The sequence below is a fragment of the Lutjanus erythropterus genome, chromosome 12 (assembly GCF_056507025.1).
Source record: "Lutjanus erythropterus isolate fLutEry1 chromosome 12, fLutEry1.hap2, whole genome shotgun sequence".
In the NCBI taxonomy this organism is placed as follows: domain Eukaryota; kingdom Metazoa; phylum Chordata; class Actinopteri; order Lutjaniformes; family Lutjanidae; genus Lutjanus; species Lutjanus erythropterus.
Window position 1 is genome coordinate 24,334,625 of NC_139328.1, and position 22,565 is coordinate 24,357,189.

The 22,565-nt window shown below is 38.8% G+C and overlaps 1 protein-coding gene across 1 annotated transcript in view; it reads left to right on the forward strand.

Annotated features, from left to right (window-relative positions):
* The window catches only part of LOC146318045 (contactin-associated protein-like 4), a 136,805-nt gene that overhangs the window by 24,335 nt on the left and 89,905 nt on the right, over positions 1 to 22,565 (forward strand). The window contains exon 2 of the mRNA XM_084732150.1: positions 11,079 to 11,189. Within this exon, the coding sequence (XP_084588276.1) occupies positions 11,079 to 11,189 (111 nt within the window). The remainder of the gene's footprint in view (positions 1 to 11,078; positions 11,190 to 22,565) is intronic.

A 22,565-nucleotide genomic window follows, 5' to 3' on the forward strand; every position in this document is an offset into this window, starting at 1 on the left:
TTTCTAGCCTATTTAAAGCAATCACATTTAGTTTAAAGCTGCAGTAGGCAGTTTGTTTTTTGGCACAATTGGGCACAAGTTCAAGAATTACAATTAAATATATTGCAATTAAAGTGATCTGAGAGAAAATCCCCCTCTTGGCTCTGTTTTCAGGCTTTTCGAAAATCTAACCTTCGGCCAATCACAGGTTGGTAAGATTGTTGAGTCTCATTGGCACGATGGTTTTGACAATTCATCTTCACAACACTGAAGATTTCTTTTAAATTTTAGGAATTAAATTAGCAATTAAGTAAATAGCAGTGATTCATAAAACATAAATGAAAAAAATAGACTGTATATAAGTTATTAGTCAAATTAAATCATTAGAAAAATATTGTCACAATAATTCTATGCATCTGCATGTACCATAAAGTGACAGCGTAGTTCAATTTGGTTCAAAGGTGGACCCAAATGCAGGACACAGACAAGGTGAGATTAAGACGGTTTGTTGCATTATTTGCAGGGATGAAAGGGATTGGAGATGTTTAATGGCAATCGCAGAGGAGCAAGGGTGGATAGCATGAACAGGCTGGTGCTGCACAAAGATCGCAGACAAGAGGGCAGACAGGCAGGTGAGGAAAGCTCCACCATAGATGTGACAGTGATCTGGCACTGGATGTGTGAAAAGCTGGGGTTGAAGCACTGCCAGGCTGACGGGCTGAAGAGAGGCAGGTGAGCAGACTGGAGAGGTGTTGAACTGAATGTAGGCAGGTGTGTGATGAGCAGAGCTGAGAGACAAGAGAACGAAGCAAGGAGACAACGCCCACTCAAAAAAGAGAGGAGCACCTGGAGACACAGGGGAAAATGGGAGACATGAGAAAGGACAAGGGAATAACTGACGGCGTGGCTGTGTACAAAAATGCTGTCTTTCTGAACAAATGAAACAAAGGTGAAATGTACTTGTCTGAGGTGTTTTCAAACAGTATGTTGTGGTTTTACATGAGAAAAGACAGAGGACTAAGGCTGGACAATATATCACTGTTATGTCATGTCACTATCATGATTAGGGATGTTAATCATTAATCAATTAATTGCTGTTAAGAGCCAACTAAAATTTATTTATCAATAGTAGAAATTGCAGTAATTGTGCCTCATGTGACATCGTTTTGTTTGATGGAGCCATTTGTAATTTGTAATAAAGTAACTTAAATTGAAAGAAAACTGAAAAGAAAACAAGACAAAAAGAGGGAAAAATGAACCAAAAACACACGTTTAGTATGATTAATCATTTAATTGATTATTAGTGTTTTTAAGTATTGGTTAAGGGAAATCCTAGTCATAATATATTAGATTAGATTTTTTTATATTTTTGACATGGGATAAATTGTCTTTTCCTGGTCTTAAAGGCTCCATTACAGAAAAGTGCCGTAATTTCTGAACTTGCCAGACTGTTCTAGCTGTTCTGTTGGTGTATTTCCTTTTACCTACTTAGTCATTATATTCACACAACTAATAATTATTTGATTAAAAAATCTCTTTGTGTTAATACTTTGTGAAAGCACCAACAGTCATCTCTATCATACTGTCACCATATGGATAAATATCGACAGATGTATTTGGTGATAACTGAGTCCTGTACTTCTTGAGCCTCGGTGACTCCGAATGCATCTCTGTTCTCTCTGAGGTTTATGACGAAGTGAAAATCAACTGTGCTACAGAAAGTTCAAGAAAAATTCAAGTCAAAGTATCCCAGTTTTCTCTGTTTTTATTTTGTTTGTGTACATCCACACAGAGGAGCACACTTGAAGCCCTTTGGGTCAGACTGGAGGTAGAAGTTGGGCAGATTAGTAAAATGAACACTGACGTTTTCAGCTCGAGGATGATTGTTAGTGCTCTGGAGCAAAAACAACCATGGCTGGAGCCTCATTATCCTGCTCACTGCTACACGCTCTGAATGGCTAAACAAGTCGGCTCAGTTCGTACTGAGAGGCACTGAACTCTGGGTTTGTGGGGCTTACAGAGCTCTGAAGTGCAGGACCTCCTGTTTCACTGCTGTTTGTTGAGCTGATGGATGGAGCTCATCGGTATTCAGGGTCTCCAGCTCTGTCATGGACTATATGGGTACTTTGCTATTCAGCGAAAACAGTAAAGAAGTGGACAATGCAGGTGAATGAGCTCTCTGTATCTGGTAATAATCTGCCATGTCAGTGTTTGAAGGCCAAAGTTTTTTTTTTTTATTCATTCGATGCTGTCAAACTCACCATTTGTCATGTCAGCAAAGTGATAAACTTGGCCAGGTATAGATGGATGAACTGGCCAGAGGGTGAATGATGGGAGTCCAGGAGGATATTTGACTGAAATGAAAAGATATTTCCCATCACTCAAATGTCAACATAATGGATTCCTGCCCTTACTGGTTGAGTTTTGTGTAACTTTTATTGTTTCACCTGAGGCGGAAACTCTTTTGTGGGCCAGTATTAGATCATTTAATGCTGTTATTCTGCAACTCAGCAGAGATGAGATGGCAGTCACTCTATTGTGTTATAGATTCCCAGAATGACATATTCTTTTCATAAATGTTGCTCTTCAACTTGCTTGGAAGCGCTCTTGTCTTGAAGTAAAAAGTGTTGTCTAGTGTTGTCAGTTGTTTAGGAATTGTTGTTTATTCTGTTGTCAACCTGGATGCCTGAAATATAAATGTCAGAGGAAAACTGTTTTCTAAATGTACCCTCCAGAAGACGTCGAGGCTGACAGAAAGAGAAAAGGCGGTGCGTTTGTTTTCGTGCCAAGCAGGAAGGTGCAACAGTTTAATATTCAGGAAAGCTCTCAGTTCTACACAGCCGGGGTCAGTGTCGAGGTTCAGTGGCTGCAGAGCCCAGCAGGTATTCAACATTTAGCTCCATTTTCCTCTGAGCCGTCTGTGTTTGTGCTCCACTGGTCACGCTGTCAGGGACGTCCACTCTTAAATGCCAGAGCTCCGCTGAGGAAAACTGGCCCAGTGTTTTTAAACTGCTCTGCTCTGTCTGTCTCACTCTGTTGAGTGTTACCTCAGCAAGGATGTGCTCTCACCACACATTATCTCCTCAGGGATTACCACGCTCACTATTGGAGAGCTGTCCCTCTCATTTCACCTCTTCAGACTACTGTAATTCACCTGCTTTTCACGCTGAGGGCTCCCCCACCACCCACAGTAACAAGTGTCAGTGAGGCCACGGCCTGTGGGGATAAAGACAATCAGGAGGAGCTTCAGAGGACCACAGAGCTGGAGGCCTGGATGAGTAGCTCGACTGCATTTAAAGCAGCGGAATTAAATATGTATGAAGTTCAAAACCACTCTATTACTAACAACAGAATTATTAAAGATTGACTCTAAACGGTGGTATGACTATGTCTAGATGCTCTGTGATAACTGCTGTAACAAACTTCAGACTCAAAGAGACTCTAATCAGAGCCACAGTGTCACTGAGGCCAAGCTGGAGGCGCTCTGATGTTGTCAAACAGCTGGACTGAATATTACTAGATTGTAAAACTCTTTACACATATGAAAGTTATTAGTCTTAAAGTTATGCTGAACTTCTGGCCAATAGTCACTCTCCTTTTAGCTCTGTTTTGGTCTCTACCAGCTTCTGAGAGAAATATCTGACCATTTAATTACTAAATGATTAGATATCCTAAAGGAACATGCATACATGAAACAGCATCTTGAGTAACCTGGTCATAATTTTAGGAAAGAGACTTTGGTTTTCAGTGCTTTAAATGTATTTTTTTTTTTTTTATGCTATGCGCACCACAAGCTGAGTGCCACTTATCCCCATTATATTTGAGAGAAAGTAGACATCTCTATGGCTGGTATCTCCAAAACTCATAAATAGATAGCACTACAGACCAGGGGAAAAAAATACATATTTTTGATTTATGGGTGAACTGTCTCTTTCATAGAAATTAAAAAATAATAATGGTCCAAAGATTGATCCTTGACATATGTCACAAGTGATATGACAAAAGAAGATTTTCATTCTGTAGCTTCCCAGTCAAAATGCATGACATGTCATAAATTTCTGCATGAGAATATGGCCACCTGTGAAAGTTGACTGTAGTCCACTAGCTGCCGTTAGCTCAGTTAGCTGTGTAGCTAATATGACTGGAGTCTGTTGGACCTGCAGCTCAGAGTACTGGGGGAGTGTTTATGTTTACACCATGGGAAACTGAACCAGGCTCAGCAGCTGGACCAGGAACAGTCTCTGAGACCGAGAAGGACAAGCTTGACTACAGGGAATATGGCACCAAGTTGATACACAACGGTTTGGTCGGGCATCAGAGAGGCAGCAGGGAGCTAGAATATTTTCACATCTAGTGCAGTGCATTAAGTATTTATTTTCAACCAAACGTGATTGTTGAACAGTGGAGAGACTAACAGAAGCTTTTTGGCAAGTTTTGTTGTGTTTCTGTCGAGTTTGAGGTGTGTATTACAGACAAGCTGGTCTGAGTTTGGTGACAGAGAGAAACTTGAATTCAGAAGAAGAAGTTTCATTACGGACAACCAATGTAAGAATATTTTCTTTCTTACATTTGTGTCAGTTTATTTTGTTTTTTAGACAATAAAATCTAAGCTTGTAAAAGTTGCAACATCACAGCTGTCATACATCTCCCAGCTGAGACTATGAGAGGATCAGACTCTTTTCATGATGTGGGAGAGGAGTGAAGCGGAGGGTCGGGGGCATCAGTACTGTAATCTACGTCCCTGTTGTTTGTAACGGCCGAGAAGGCGTTTCCCTTTGAAAAATCCAGAAAAGAACGGCATGAGTTGCCCTTTAAGGATAACAAGAAAACCAGAGCAACACAGATTTTTTCAAAAGCCAAGCTTTGCTAAGCTAAGCTGATTAACCACCTGTGATGCACAGCAGTCCAAAAATACTTTTTCCCATAGATCTACATTGTGAAAGAAGTGCCTGTAAAAAATGGATATGATAATGGTGCATCACAACCTTGACAGAATGAATTCTTTCATGACCAGGATTTGATCCATTTGGTCCAAAAACTTTTAGCAAGTCCAGAAGAGCTGTATGATTGAATCATTTCAGCCCCAATAAAGGTGCTAAACTGGAAGTTAGCCAGCTCGGCTGGCAGAAGTTTTACTCTCAGAAGTGGCTTTTTTGGCTTCATGCCCCTCTGAGCAGCTTTCATGGGACAAGGTTGTATCCAGTTCTCCTTAATACATCTATGAAGTGGACCCTTTAGCTGCTAAATGCTCCTCTTACTAATATAGTTTTCCCTTGGCTCTAGCTGCATAATGTACAGACAAAGACTTTCCAAAATATTAAACTATTTCATTTTATTATTAAATGTGGTATACATAGTATGTAGTCTTCAATCTGTCATTTCCACATTAACCAGTAAAATTACATACATAGCAGACTGGCTGGACCTCTACAATTAATTTAATTGTCTTCTTATGTGCCAGAGAACCTGCTCAATGTCACTAAATGGGGATAGTACATCATTCTCATTTTTAAAGGTCCTTGAACACTATAATTATACTAAAGTGTCACAGTTCAGCTATAAAAGCCACAGTAATGATTAAGATGAAATATGTTGCACTTATAATTTCATGCAGTTTTCTTTGACAGACGGATTATTTAATACTTTTGTGACATCTGTCTAATTGACATCAATGCGAAATTGAAATGAGTCTCTTTAAATGCAGTGATACTCCTTGTTAAATGAATTCATCGAGCTGTGGTGGATATCGAGAGGCAGATGAAGACCTTGTGCTGCTCAGCTGAAGTGCACTGATGTTGACAGAGCAACCGAAGCTAAAGCCTCGTTGTCAGAGTTGTGGGCTGCGATCGGACTGCGGCGTGAATCATCATAATTGGCTCTTGGCTCAAAGGTGGAGAACAACATCCATTAACGGAGAAGCTTTAGATGGAGGCAGCATTAGTTTGGATTTAGTTTACAGTTTGGAGGTGGAGGAGAAAAGTGTGAATATTTACTGAGCTGATTTTGACGAATCTGTGTGAGTTTCTGTGTGAGATACAGTTACACTGTTTATTATTTCTAATTTTATACAGTTTTGACCTCTTCCCCTCTCAGAGGCTGTAACAGGCTCAGTTTTAAAGCTGTGTAATTATACTGGTGTAAGATTCTGAGGTAAGGCTAAACTTTGGTGAGTGACAAACTGGCGCGGCCATTTTCAAACTGATCCCTTGACCTCTGACATGAAGATAACTTAATGAAAATGGGTTCTGCAAGTACCCAAGAGCTTCCCCTGTAAAGACATGCCTACTTTATGCTAATCCTATTAGTCATGGGCGAATATCAAGCAACTTTTTGCATGCAGTATAAATGTGTTAATTTAATTTATTCTATTTGAATATTTCTGCATAATTGGGGCCCTAAACAGTATTGGAATTTCATAAATTGGCTATGACCAGAAAGCTGAAACTCTTGTGGATTCCCCATGGTAGCCATTTCATCGTACTGTGTCCATTTTTTGAAACTTGACCTCACTGTGTAAAATATAAAACCGATAGTGACTTCTAGGATAATCACAGCCTCATAATGCTGGGGTCTGGGGTAAATTAGGGGGTCTCTGAGTAATCTCCAGAATAGAAGTGCTTGCCATCCAGTTACCAAAAAAAATTTGCATTTCTTACAGAAAACCAAATCACAGCATGATTTTTTTTCTGAGGTGTTCCTCAAGCTCTTAATGTTTTTTTCTACCATTTCTATCAACTCTGGAGTGGTCAAAAATGGTTAATTTTTTTTTCATCAGATCTGTATAATAGATGGTATCATTCCCAAAACTGCTGCAATAACTTATGATACATGATATCATAAGCCCTTATTCACTCTAAAATGTGAATATTTCTGACTGTAGACAGTAGAACAGCCCTTCAAAGAATACTGAGAGTCTGCACTCAAATAAAAGTACTGTTACATTATTCAAATGTTTACTCAATTACAAGTAAACCTACTGGTGTTAAAAATACAGAACTAAAAGTACTCTGGTCAAAAACTACAGAAGAGTATTAGTTACTTATAGCTTATCAATAGCAGGCATTCAATCAAAGGGGTTTCTGTTTCTCCAAATCTTCAGTCACTCCCTGCGATTTTCTGCTCAGTGGTCACTGTCACCTCCTCAAACATGTGCCTGCTGCAGAGGGTTTTTTCTTTGTCCGTATGTCATGACTTTCATTAGGGATGGTAATAATTAATCATTAATCAATTAATCGCTGTTAACAGCTCAAACAATTACAGATATATTAATCTGTAACTAGTCGATAGTCCAACAGTGGCGGTAATTGCACCTCATTTGGCGCTGTTTTGTCTGGCATATCCATCTGTTGAATTCCTCAACAGATGGCTATTCAACAAAAATGCGGGTAAAAGAGAGAGAAAAATTAAAATGAGAAAAAAAAATAGAAAAGTGTGTTTTGTATTTTTTTTTATTAATGATTAATCAATTAATCGATTGTGGATTATGTTTTCAGCGTCTAGGATAACTAGGAAAAACTAGGGTATTTATTTGATAACAACGTTTTGGCTTATCTGACCTTGATGAAATGTCAAGTTTTTTGCATTTTCTTTATGTTGCACCTTCCTCTGACACCCTGTCACAAAAAAACTCAGAAAAATAGTCAGAAAGCTAAAGCAGAAAAAAAAAAACACAACTTAATTACAGTCATTAGAGTAAAGAATCTTCGGCTTCACAGCTAAAAGTCACAAAGGTTAAGGGAGGGGTGGAGTGGAGAAGGTTTTTAACACATGAAAGAAACAGCTGCAGCAATACATCCCAGCCATGGGTTCTTGTTGGAGAGAAGTCAATTAAAACAAGCTGAGGTAACATTAATTATCGCATTATGCATATTATGTGACATTTTTATGGCAGCCTGTCATCCATGACCCATTTAAGTGTGAACCATGTAAAGTTTTCTTCTGACAAGGCTGATTCATCTCCATCAGTGCCCAGCCTGTAATGAGCCAGTCAGGATACCATTCTTCTCCACAACACGACGTGATTACAGCATTCATTTATCCATTTGAGCAGAATTACACCATTCATTCATCCAACTGGACATTATTACACTGTTCATTCATCTAATATGGTGTCATTACAGCTCAAAGACCTGTTTCCACCTGGGGAACATTAAAACCTGCTTCTCAATGATTAGACTCTCTTGTTATTATTTATCAGATCAACAGGTATTTGTTATTTAAAGACTTTAGGAAATTACACCCTTCAAAACCTGACTGAATAAACTTTTGAAAATTGATTCTGAAAATCTGATAGTTTTGAGATACATGGGTCTTACCTCTCAGCATCAGTGAGCTCCCGCCCTGCTGATTTTAACAATTCAACAGTTTTTCACTCAGGCTAAAACATGGAGAATAATCCATCTTCTGCCACGTCTTATATTGCGATATCCTCCGTGTGGCTTTTACTGTTGAACTCTGCTCTCTGAACCACTCAGCTGTGTTTTTCACTCTGGAGAAGAGGTTGGTCCAGCTACTTTTATGATTTTGAACCAAAGAACTATTTATACTTGTGCTTAGAGAGGAGATGTTCCTGTTATCAACCTGCTACTGTGAACCATTTTTTGTTCACTGAGAGACTGGAGCATAATGTCAAAGGCCTGTTTCCACTTAGCGGACATTAAACCTGCAGCTCACTGATAAAATTCCACTCCTCTTCAGCTGCTCAGTGGTGTTTTTTTTATCGAGGCTGAAAAATGTGATGCTCATGCCCTGTTATTTCTAGTATTCTGTTTTTCAGAGCCAGTACTCCCTCACTTACTTCTATTCAACCATCTCCATTATTCTCATTATTCTTTACTTTGTTGTTTTACCTGTAAGTTGTTTAAAAGGGTAGAGGTCAATCTTTAATTATAAATCCCTGTTTCAAGTAAAAACTCTGTAATAGCTTTGTTAAACTGAGGACAAAGGACGAATTGGTTCTAACAATGGAGCTAAATTGTGTCAACATGATTTGACTAATAATGAATACTTGAGTTTCTCTTCTACAGTCTTATACTACTATGCTTTTGAAGCTAATGTCCACCAACGTGATGGGGAAAAAGATACTGTGACTCAGTATCTCAAAACAATGACTAAATGCAGGGGGTCATTAACCTTTACTATAAAAAGACCCCATTTTGAGCTCCTGCTATTAAAGTCTCTATTTTCCTCAGAGACTTTTCTGTTTTTTGAAATTTGGCATCCAAAACTAATCAAGGGAAATTGAAAACCAGCCACCAGCAAAAATCATTTTAGGCCTTCAACAATTACAAATGAAAATTCAAGTGTTTAAAAAAAGAAACGTTAATCGTAATTTTTTGGGGAAAAAGGCACTTGCAGCTCTGGAGCTGCAGGTTGCCTACACCTGAGAGAGTTTCTTATTATAATGACTTGCCGATTCTTTTTTCACCGCATCGGTGGAAATGAGCTTCCATACTGTGCAAGACAGACAGGATACTGTATAAAATTATGTCATTAATGAGTCACTGATGATTTGGATTATTTACTTCAGCTGTTTAGGTCAGATAATTAGATTTTAGACCTGAACATGAGATTTAACTGGGAGATAATATTGTGTGTCAGGTGGTAAAAAATACTGAGTATGAAAAAAACACCATTTTCATTTATCCATCATGTGTGTTATATATGTATGGTATATCACAGTATCATCTATTTAGTTATATGGAGTTCGTGACCATCAAGAACTTAGCAAGATACAGTGTAACATGTTAACTATGAAAGACTCATGAAAAATAATAAGATCAACTTTTCAATGAGGGTGACTGGTATTCCCTGTCCATGAGTGACTTAAAAGGGAACCATTGATTTTACACATCAAGGTCTGTTTACATGTCATGGGGTACAACTGCATATGTGAACAAAGTCGTTTAAAGCCTTTTGTGGCTCCAGACGGAGCTGCATGAAGTCTGATAAACTGCCTCAAGTGACAACGTCAGTATGGACTGAGCTTTGCAGACCTCTCCTCCTGTCTTCATGAGGCTAGATGCTCAAAGCTACATCAGCTGGTACAAACATAACAGACCAACATCTCTGCAGGTGGATCTAGCAGTTGGTACACAATTTCAATCCCTTTTTTGTCCATCATGTGTCTGCCAATATTATCTAAGTGCAATGCTGAATCTGTGGAGTAATAGGACCAACAATAATAAATATTAATAAAGAGGGCAAAGGTTAAAGCCAAAGTACATTGTCAACAATATGACAAGTTGTCCCGGCCGTAAAATTAACATGTATGACAAAGGACATACTTATATTCCAGAAATTGTTTTTTAACACATTTTTAGATTGAACATATAAATAATGGATGGCTGATTAGCACTGTCACCTCACAGTGAGATGGTTCTGATTTCAAGCCCACCTGCGGGTTAGGCCATTTCTGTGTGGCGTTCGCTTGTTCTCCCTGTGTCTGCCTGGATTTTCTCCACAGCTTAATGTGGGGGTCCAGGGGCCAGAAATGTCCCCTGCCTCTCTGGCCCAAACCTGCTTCCGAAATTATTTTTAAAATTTATTTATTTTTTTATTATTATTATTATTTTCTGGTTGTTTCATACCAAATTAAACTCCCCCTTGATATACAATTGAAATAAAAACACAGTTTGGTGCTTGATGGAAGCACAGACAAAACTGACAATTTCAGCGAGCTATTTTCATAAGAGGTATTAAAGACCAATTTGAAGTGACAGGAGAGCTGTTGTGTCCAATGCACAGCTAACTGGAAAACAAAGTACAGAAATTACTCTTTGCATTTTCATTTAACTGTGCTTTCGTGATGTACTTCAATGCTGAAGTGGCCGTCCTGTGAGATTCAATACCAGCAGTGGCCCAAGCTAATTTAAGTTTGACACCTCTGATCTAAAGGCTGCTTAGATTAATCTGCAGCTATAAATTGTCCACGGGCGTGATGAACTGGTGACCTGTCCAGAGTGTACCCCTCTCGCCCAGTGCCAGTTAATATTTTGATTGTTGAACTATGATTGATGGTTAAGTGGTTGTGTGGAATGGATATCAAGTTATTTTAAAGACATAACTGTGTTTTTTTCTGCTTTGTGATTGATTGACAGAGGCGTGTGACAGTGCGCTGTTGTCCAACCTGCCGCCATCGTCCTTCAGAAGCTCCTCCCAGCTGTCCAGCAGTCACGCTCCAGGCTTTGCCAAGCTCAACAGGAGGGAAGGTGAGAAGAGTTTGACTCAATAAGACTGTTGTTGTACTTGATCACGGTATTTAAGGAGGCTGACCTGACAGGATCCATAAGTACGAAACTGGGCTGAAATCCTATTTTTATTGTTATTGTTGCCAGTGTATTAGAGCCCGGGATAATGTTTGTACTGCCTGTGATTGTTTTTCTGTGATAGGACGTGAGCCTCTCCTTAGTCCAGTGAAATGTGAGGTTTATCTGAGTCTAACAGAGACAATAGAGACAAAGCAGTGTTGCCAAATCTCCCCTCTGTTACAGACAAACTGCTCTGATGCAGTTGTGCTCAGAGGAGAAGGGAGTCTTTAAGCTCAGGACACAAAACACAAAACACAACAAACAGAAAAGTTTTTAGTGGATTCACAAATCTTACAGGTAACTCACCACTGAGAGAACAAGCAATAGCTGCTTTGTCCCATCTTTATTCTCCGTGGGTGCGGTTTGTGTTGAAGGTTTATGCCAGAAGGATAAATGTGGATAGTGTTTGTTTGACCCAGCAGGGAGTCCTGTGCTGGATGCTGATGTGAGGCTTTGACAAAATGATGATCAGGGTTTGTTGTGGAGCTTTCTGCAGGGAACGAGCTTCACTTCTTTATCCCGACATCAAAGCTCAGAATCAGCCAGGAGGGTGAGATGGGTTTAATCTGGATCTGAATGACTTTCACCACCTGGGAAGCTAAAGGAAGCAGAGCCTGCAGATCACTGCTCAGTCCTCTGTCAGTTTGATGGTTGAGACTTAAAGTAAACGTTGTTTTTGCTGCTAAATGCTGCCAGTCTGTACTGTTTGCTGATCTGATGCAACAGTGGATTGACGGGGCTCACTTCAGTGGTAATAGCAAACATCAATACTAGCTGTAACAGTATCCAGCCCATTGAATTGTATTTAAAGGTTAGCTTTTACTTCAAAGTGCAGCTGGAGAGTCTGACCACCTCCAAGACTGCCAACATTGCAAGCTGTCAGTGGGAAGAAGGGGTCAGAGATTGCGTTGATACTTTGGGTCATGCAGTTGAGACTGTAAGAGCTAATATTCATTGTTGCCCTTTACTGATCCAAAGCCAGTATGTAATGCTTCTGACATTTCCTGGTCTTTCATTAACTGTTACACGAGACAGGCAAGACAAAGACATCAGAAATGAAAAGATAGCAAAGATATGAGAACACCTGCAGTAAACTTTAATTAAAACAGTAACCTGTGACCAGTTTCATGTAGAATTTTTTTCAAGAAGTTTCTTCACATCACTGTGACTGACAGATACTTGCAATACTGAAAAAAAAAAAAACTTGGAGCTTTTGACCCCAAACAAATCAGAACAGAAAAATATGACTTAAATACAACTGAATACTTATTTGCGTAGCTTTCAACTACATCTCAGATGGATTTTGTTCAGTTGAGATTGAGATATCTCAGATGTCATTAAATTGATCTATTAATCTAAATATGGAACTTTAGCATCTTGATATCACATGGTTTTCATTTTACCCTTTAGTTTGATATCTTTAACGCATTACAGAGTAATTCATTGCAAAACATTGCTAATAAACGTTCCAATATGATTTCCTCTTAAAATGAAAAAGCAACATATTCTATAAAGAGTCAGTGCTTTGAACACTGATGTTTAACAACAGCTGGATTTGCATAATCACAACTCAACCTCAGCTTTATGCAAATGAGTCTGTCAAAACTCAGATCAAACTGTCAAATTATGCAATTCTTATCAAATATTAACCAAGATTCTGTTACTGCATTTCCTATTTCTTGCCTCAAATGTTGTCAGAAACATATCCTTGTGCATTGTTAACGTGAGAAAGTTTGTGACCCAGCCACTGTGTTGAAAATGAAAGAGCCAACACTGTTGCCCATTGTACATACATAGATAACAAAGCAGGTCTTTAGTGACCTAGACATGTTTTGTATGGATGTGTTTAAATGACCTTATTTAATACATGTATTCATAGACTCTAATCTTTTCTGTCACCGTGGTAATTTTCAAAAAGAACACCTTGTTGTTCAAAAACATCTGGACACAATGCAAGTAAAGTGAAGTCATTCACTGCATCACAAAAGAATGAAGTCAAACCAATTTGTAATTTGTTTGAATTATTTGAACACAACCCGTACAGTGTAATTTGTCACTCTGAAGGCCAAAACGCACTAAAAGCAATAATTGATGCCCGTCAATTGCAGCTCCTGTGGCACACTGCAGGCTTCAGGTTTAAAATTCCAACACCACAGAACCAGTATTTTCTATATAGGTTTTTATATCATGTAGACACACCTGTCATATTCACAGGTTCTCTCTCTCCCTCCCTCTCTGCTGTGAGTTGGCTTTTATTTTTCTTTTACCTGGTTTCATGAGGAGCTGCAGCTCCATCAGCATTTGCTCCTCACGTCCATGCCTTTTTTTATTCCACTTACCTCTCCATAAACACGTACTGTGGCTGCAGAAAAAAAACTCTGATCCTCATTTGACGCTCCAAAATCGAAACAAGTTTGAATTGTGAGTTTCAAAGCAGTTTGACGCACTTCGAGATGCTTTCACTGTGTGTTCTGCCATTTAGAACAATAGGTGTACTTCAAAATGCGAGCGTGAGACGCCTTTTGTGAGTTTGGCCTTGAGATACACTGAACTATGTAGTCTTTTATGACACCCACGTGGTGTCACACCGTTGCACTGTGCGTCTTGAGTAGGCAGTCATATGTGGTTGTACAGTTGCTACAAGCTACTGAATGTTGCTCCGCTTCTTCCTGGTCCCTCTGCCGCCTCTCTTGGCTGGCAAGTTAGCAATGGAGTCCTGAGATTTGTAGTTGTTGTTGAGTAAGGCAGCTACTTTTAACAAAGTTGGAAAAGAACCCGAAATACTTGCACAGACTTCTTCTCAGGTGTTGTGATTATCTGATTAGCATGGCTTTGTTCACTAGTGTCCTCAGTTTTTTTTCATGAGCTCAGTTTTTCTGATAGGTCATCAGGACATCCAATAGATCAAGCTGGTCTCTAAGCCAAAGTACTTAAGACCGTTTTTTGAGGTTATATATTGTAAATTTTGAATTTGAACAAGTCATTGCATGCCAAATATTTTTATTTCCTTTTCACGTTTGAATGAAATTTCAAATAAAATGTTACGCCCCTGCAAAAGAACTTTAGTGGGCAACATAGTGATGATAAACAGTATATGATTAACAACTTGAATTTTGCTTCAACAGCAAATAAAATGGCTCAACAAATAACCACGACAGTGGTAACATTAATACATTTCTATAATCTGATGCATCTCGTAGCACGTAGATGAGCAAATCTGTGTGTGTCACACTTCCTCCTCAGCGGCATTCATGGTGCAGGATCCCAGAGAGTGATTCTAGTTGCCCACTGAAGAAATCAATAAAAAAATGAACGTGTCACTCTCATTTCCATCTCCTGCTGCTGCTAACACTCTGCCTCCTCTAGTTGTTCTCTGAGGAGCAGCTTTGCTCTCAATTCATTTACCCTCTAAGTGAACAGAGATTATCAGAGTCTTGGAATACCACCTACTCAGCAGCTTTACAGGGGTTTAATCAGGCCGTCAGCCTTGCAACTGGAATCTATAATATTACACACATTCAAAATCATATGGACTGTGCTTGCAGTATCTGTGCATATTTCCCCATATTACAGTTAATTATTAAGCCCTAACCCATAACAAATGGACTTGACATGACAGAAATCAAACATTTTTTAAACTTGGCTGAATACACATACTTACTCAAAGTTGGTGAGACTGACTTTTTTCAATTGTAGCTCTGCCAAAGGCAAACAACAACCTGCTTTAACCTATTTTCACTTTGACACTTTATAAAACCCAGCAGCTGTTCTCTCTGCAGTGAGACCAGAGGACCTGACATTGTGCTTCAGACTCTGATCTGATGTAGTGGATCACAGTGGAGGCCTAATGGCTCTGAGTCTGACACCACGAGTGGATAAAAACCCCTGATAGTCTATTGATTTGGAGATGAATGGCCTTTTACCAGGGACCAACTGAGGATAAATGACTCAGCAATTTCAGTCTGTCCATCTGCTTCTCTTATTCTTCATTTTGATTTCTATCTTCTTACTTTTTATTATACTTCTCTTTCACCACCTACTCTCTTCTTTTGTTAGTGTAACACTTTATTTCCTTTTCCATATCTCCTGTGGCTTTCTCCACCTCCTCTCAGCCTTCGTCTAAATTTTCGCTGTCCATCTTCTCGTCTTCTGCAAAGTCTCTATTCCGCTGTATTCATTAGTTTCACTCTGTCTGCAGTCACATTTTCGTTTGTGCAAACTAATTTAGCCAGTTCTGTCTTCCTGCCAAATGTTAATAGCAGTCTTCGTGTTTAAATATCTTCTTTCTTTAGTGGGCGATGCTGACGGTTATCATTGACACCACTGCAATTATGCTGGAATGGACTTGAAAAGAATTATTGTGCAACTGTATTAATTTTCCCAAAGAGTGAGATTTGGAGGTGAACTAAAGCTTTAATTGGAACTTGTAAATTTGAGCCTGTAAATAGGACTTTTTAACAAACTAATCAGGTATTGAGCTCCATATTTCACTTGTCCTCCATGGAGTCTAAAAAGCTCCACATTTAACTCCTGCACAGTAACACTTACCTCTGTGGACTTCTTTTGTGAGTGCAGTGTTTCCTGAGTTGTACTGAATTGGCAGTCTGATCCCAGTCAGAATAAAGACGTTAAATCCCCCAAATTCACACTTCTGAACCCTAATCTACTCTTAAAAGCAAAACAGCCTTGTTTCCCATGGATCATTAACATGTACTTGGCCAAAATAATCTCGTCACAAAGGCTCACTTGGTAGATAATTATCAGCTTTTGATTGTATTTGCATTTTTTTGTAACCAGAAGTGATATCTGAATGAGAGGAAAGATGAGAAAAAAATGAACAGCTGACTCACTTTATCATTTAGTACAACTGAAATGTTAAAATGATAAAATATAATAAAAAAATACAAATAAAAAATATGTTTAACTTTCATGAAGTGAAAACCATGTTCTAAAACGAAAACATGGACAACACTGAAAACAAGTTTGTCATGTTAGTGAGAGAGCCACACTTTAAAGCAAACCCTGCTTTATCGTCTATTTTACTTTACGTTACACATTACAATTTACAAAATGAACACGCTGTATTGAAGAAGACTTGAAACTAAAGACTGAGACCATAAACTCATCAGGAAACTGTTTATTTGAGGTACTAAATCAAGAGAGTTATTTCTTCTTAAGCCTCCAAGCGAAGTTAGTTTTTCATAATTTTTTCAGCTCACTTTCAACAAAAAGCTTTGGTAAAGTCACTCTGTGCTTCTAGCATTAAACAGCAGATAGACTAAGTTAGCAACTAGCTGATGAAGCATTTAGTAGCTTAAAAGACAGATATTTTCATCAGGTGCTGGAAAAAAAGTTGCTCCGTAAACAACATGTTTTCCATCTCAAGGTGTTAATATGTCGGTGTTGTGTTTACAGCTTGTTTCTGCTGCTTTCCAAGTTGACATTAATTGGTTAATACAGGTTTTAAGTGTAATTTTATATTATTAGTGCAGCAAACATAATTTTCTCCCAGCTGTTTGGAATTTTAATGTGATAACTGTGTGAGACACTTTTTAGACTTATTTTCTGTCAGTTCAAGCTGAAAAATATATTAAACATCTTACTAAAACCTATCAAGAAAAGTTAATTGCCTTGGAATACATTTAATTATCTATAATGCAAACTGTTCCTGACAAGACTTTACATCTTGGATGAGAAAACATCAGATTAAATCATCCTGAAATATGATATTTTGACTTTCTTGAAGTGCCACTTTCGCGGCGTGGCATTTAGAAAAATGCAAATTTGTCCTGCCTCACCTGCAGAGAACCTGCAGTGTTTTCAGCCTACTGCTGCTTCTGTCAGTGCTGCGTTGAACCCATTAGCTTCCTGTTGGACTCTCTGTCAGACTGACATGTTATCAGGCTGCTGAAATTACCCTCCAGACTTTGTATTCTCATGCAAATGACCAGCGCTCGTTCTGGCCTGGGCACTTATAACAGTCTGTCTGGAATATGCCTGTCTCGTCTCCTTTCTGTACCTTTAAGCTGCCTGTCTCTCTGTTCGACTTTCTGTCTTCCTCTTCATTTCCTTGCTGTCTCACTGTCCCTCTACCTGTCTGTCTCTGTGTCTGTCTGAGGGAATATCAGTACATTATGTACGTTGGTGTGCTAAATGATTAAGACAGATTTTCTACCAATCATGTGGTAGAGGGTGAAGGATTCAAAGATATACTTCAGTACCTCAAGCCTGAGTGTGCCATGACATCAAGAGCTACTGTGACTAAACACATGGATGAGAAGCATGTGCTAAAAATCAAGCTTGCCAGGGCAGAGAAGCTCTGCTGGACAGCTGTCACACACAACATCACACACTACATCACAACTGTCTGTCACGGCATCACTGCCGACCGGGAGATGCAGTCCGGCGTTCTCAGTCAGAACTTCCTGTACTTGCCTGCACCTCATATTATTTCACAATTACTACAAAGACAACATTCACTCTCTGAAAACACATATTTTCTTCCCTTTGTTTTGTCCTTACACACACACTTAGCCACGTTTTTCACACACTACAAAATGGAGTTCTGCAAACGGGCTCCCCAGAAATGGATAACTCTGAAAGCTCAGCCGGAGTCGGGGGCTCTGTGTCGGTACAGTCAAGAGGCTGTTGTTTCATTTTAATGAGCTGACACTCAGTAAACTAACCAGGCTGCATCATCACACTTCCTACCAGATATGGCTGTGATGCACTGTGTTGTTGTTCTTGACAGAGAGAGGCTGAAGAAGAAACAGAACAAAACAAAGCAGAACAAAATGTCAGACACTGTATACAAGGTGGCATGTGTCCATGTTGATCTGGTTTTTCTACATTCCCACATGTCCGACTGTGTCGCTGTTCCCTGATCCATTCATTTCAGCCTCTCTTTGGCCATCAGAGCGGTGATGTCACGCCCCTGACCTCCATTTTTCTTAACTATTCTTAATGGGTGTTTAGATTCTGTTGCCATGACCGACATCGGGGCAGAGAAACCGGGGAGATCTCTTTGATTTATAGTGACAGCTGTGACAGAAAGTGTTCGGACCGTCAGCCATCAGTTCACCTCAGTTATATTAGTTTCAGTTATACTGACAGGATGGACACAGTAAATCTTTGTAATGCCTCTCTGTGTCTGAGTCGCTTCCCTCTGATCTCGTTCTCTTTTCCTCTGCAGTGTGGTCTTCATGAGTAAAGGTCAGAGTGTCTGTTCTTCTCTGTTCTTCTGTCACTGGACACGTCTGTTAGTCAAGTGCTTATTAGCTTTGGCCTTTAGCTCTTTAAAGATCAGGCTCCACCAGCCACCAGACCGACACAGATTCATTTTCACCGCTGCTGCTCCTCTGTCTGCCACCATCACACATTGTTCAGAGACATTTCTGACCAGTAACAAAATCTGTTGCGGTTCCAACTGTTGCCCTTTTGAACTTACATGATGCTCAGGGTGGGAATGTATGCTGTAATGTAAAACTAGTATTAGATCAACACATAAGTGGAGATTTCAGGCAGACCGTGCAGTTATCACAAATTTGAAATTTCAAAGATGTGCAGAGAAAACAGTAGAGACTCTGACATGATGACAAAAACATTAGGATTATCTCCTCTGTGGAACGTGAAAGCCTTCAGAATATGTAATGAAAATCTGTACAGTAGTTTTCTAGATGCTTTTTCATAGAACAAAGTGTTCTAAACTAGAGGTTTTCAAAGTGGGAGGTTTTCAGGGGAGGCGTGTAAAATTATTACATAATTATGCACATGAAATCACATAGAATAACCTAAATGTGTGTGATTTGATTAAAGAGTTCAGAATAGTTTAAAGAGTTTTTTTTCCACTTTCCCAGAGCCATAAACCAATAAATGCCTTAGAACAGACCCTTTTTATGCATTTGGTGTGGTTAAATAAACTGAACCACTAGGCTTTATTGGCACAGTTATTGGGAGTCAATGGCAAAGGTTCTCATTTTTTCTTGTATGTCCCTTAGAATACTTAGACTTTACACTTACATTTCTACTTAGTCGTGTAAAAGAACAGCACAAGAGAAACATACTGGAAAGATATTAGACATGTTTCAAAAAAATTTTCACAAAGAAAACTCAGAACATATGGCATTTTGCCCATCTCAGTGAAGACATATTGGGGATGCTCTTCATTCTATTCATTATGTTTTAGATTGTTAGACTATAACATAATCTGTTATCTAATTTAGATTAAAAAGTAAAATATTTCTAGAAATAAGAAGGCTTTTGTTAAAAGCAAAAAGAAAAGAAAGAAAAAAGTTTTATTTTTAATCATTTAAATGAATGAATCTGAGGCAGGCTGTCTAAGACCTGTGAGGGTCCCCGGACCCCCATTTGAGAACCACTGGTCCATAAGATCAGATAATATAATCTGATCCCATAGACATCCAGCAACTGAGGGACATTAAGCAAGTAAACTAAGTGCCTTTTTCCAAGCTTTGTCTAAGGGGAGGTCTACAGTCTCAGACCCTGGTCTAAATGTACTTTTGACTTGATGCTGTCGTGAGCTAACGTCATCACAAATGATCCTCAGTGGATTATGAATATCCACATCAAGTTTTGTAACATTCTGGCCAGTAATGTTGGAGGTATTGCTGTAAAACCAAAGGGTTGGGGGGACTGAAAGACAGTTGTTGAACACTACAGTAACCACTACTCCTTTTTTCAAAACTCTGCACTACTGTAGAGTCAAAGCGTAGAATTGACACTCAGCTAGCAAGAAAAGAAAATGAACTAATTTAGCAGTTACACTGGATAACGACTCAATAAAATGTAAATTGATACCTAATATTTGGCACAGACTGCATGTCAAAAGGCTGAAAATGCTCCAATCAGACAAACAGCATGGAAGGAATGAGGAATCAAAATTAGCGAAGGGCACAACAATTTGTCGTTTTATCCAGCGTAGTGTGTTACAACAGAACACATCAGATTCTGCTTTTATGAAGTTCTCTGTGAGGCTGTGAGACACCACGGATTGTTGTTGTTCCTTATTTCAGAAGTTTTTCTCTTTCACCTCTCCCCCAGTTAGTAGGAGTCATAGACTGTGAGCAACATGGGCCACCTAATCTGACACAGTGACCATCCTGAAAGACATAATTGGTGTCTAGTCCAGTCTGGGGGTCAGGTGCAGAATAGTTTTCTTGTCTTTGAGGGTGAGGCTACAAATATAGATGGACTTTTCCTTCAGCATCTATTTTGTTTCTCAGCAAAACCACATTAACACATGTCGTGCTTGTAGCTCACAGCTTGTACGTACAGCAGCTGGTGCACAACATATTGGCTTGCTGCTGTTGGAGGGAAGAGAACTGAACTGTCTTTTTTAAAGTCAAGTGGTATTTAAGCTGTTTTCACTGTTTGTTCTTTGTTGGGCTACATGCTCTGCATGTGTGTGTTTGTGTGTGCTCAGTGGGACATCGTCCATCTGGTGTTTGAGCTCTGAATTGTTGTTTTGGCTTGACAAAGTATTTTCCTATACACACACACACACACACACACACACACACATATATACACACACACACACACTGCATAGCTTTTCCGTGTTTGAAGTGTCTTTATTGTGTTGCACCCCATTCAGTTAACCACACTTTATCAGTCCAGACAGACTTCCATCCACACCCCCTTCATTTACATGTGTAATCTTGGCAGTGTGCATTCACACTGAATTTACACTACAGCTTTTAAGGATCTGATAAAAAAAAAAGTAAGAAGCAATCCTACAAGAATATGCATACTATTCAATTCTGCATCAGTAAGTGGCCTTAAGGCAAGGTTACTAAATATATTTCATCAAGGCTCCTTGTTGATCTTATTTTGCACCAGAAAGGTTACAAACATATTGAATTAGTGCACATTTCTTTAATAATTAAACCCTAATTGATCACATCACACATTACACCCATTATTGATGATGTTTAATATGAGGAAGGAAACACACATGAAGGGGTTCTGTCAAACTAATCAATGCTAGGCACCATAATAGATTATATTGCTTTGATTGATTGATTGATTACTTTCAGGCCAACACAGTGACCTGAAATAAACATGAGTTAAAGGGGCAGTTCACCCCAAGATAAAATTACACATTTTCCCTCTTACTCATTGTGCTTGGGAGTAGAGATATTATGTTCTTTTTTTTTTTGCAGAACTATACCCACGAACCATATCAGAGAAGGAAGCACACATCTACTCATCATTAGAAGTTATTAGAAGTTGAGGAGGACAGCATTAATGTTTACATCCTGTGCTTTCACGAGAACGAGCCCATGAGTAGATGCACACCCCCTTTAGTACGGCAATGCAGTGTAGTTTGGTAGAAAGCTGATAGTTCTACATGAAACTGCTCACAACAAGGTCTGTTTTTTTTTCTTGGCGGTCTGAGCGGTCCAAACCATCTAGTTCCATTATATAGTATGTAGTATATACATGATATATTTCCATTATCTACCATCTTACTCAATTATAAGCAGAAATCTCTACTCTGCAACTCACTCCAAAGCAATCTAGATTAATAAATAGCACTATAGATCGGATGAAAAATATGTTGGGGTTTTTATGTGTGTGTTTTGGTCATGGTGATGGAGCTGTCCAAATTGTGACTCCATTCAGTTACCCTGTCATTCCTGATTTCATGATATAAGCTCTCATACCTGTGATTAGGTTGGATTTTAATTAAGTACTCAACTGATTCAACTGGTCTAAAAGTGTTTTAGTTTAGAGACATGCAGGCTTTTTTTTTTTACAACAAGAAGGATGTTCCCTGTCCTTCATTAAATGTCAAACATTTGAAAACACCAAGTTTAATTAATTTTAGTGGAAAGTTGAGCTACGGGTTATGGTTTAATGTGTGGCTCTAACACCAGGCACATATAGAAATGTTCTTAAAGTATTTCTTAACATTATGACAACATTCAGACTATTTTCTCATAAACATGTTTTAATTTTGTTCAGTTATTTTATAGATATTTGGGCAAGGATGATCTTTTTTCTGACCTTTTTTTGGAGCACTATGAGTTGCTTTGACAAATAAAAAGTATCAAAGACTGATTGTATTGCATATTTTCATTTTACAATATGCAGGTTTCTCAGATATGAAAAGAAACAAATTCCTGATGCCGCTGTGGGTCACATAGCAAATGTGTGTTATTTAAATTTCTCAGGAATGCTCTTAAAGTATGATTTATATCCCATTATAGCTTCAAAATGGGTTTAAAGACATTTGCAGTGGTTCAATCAATTTTC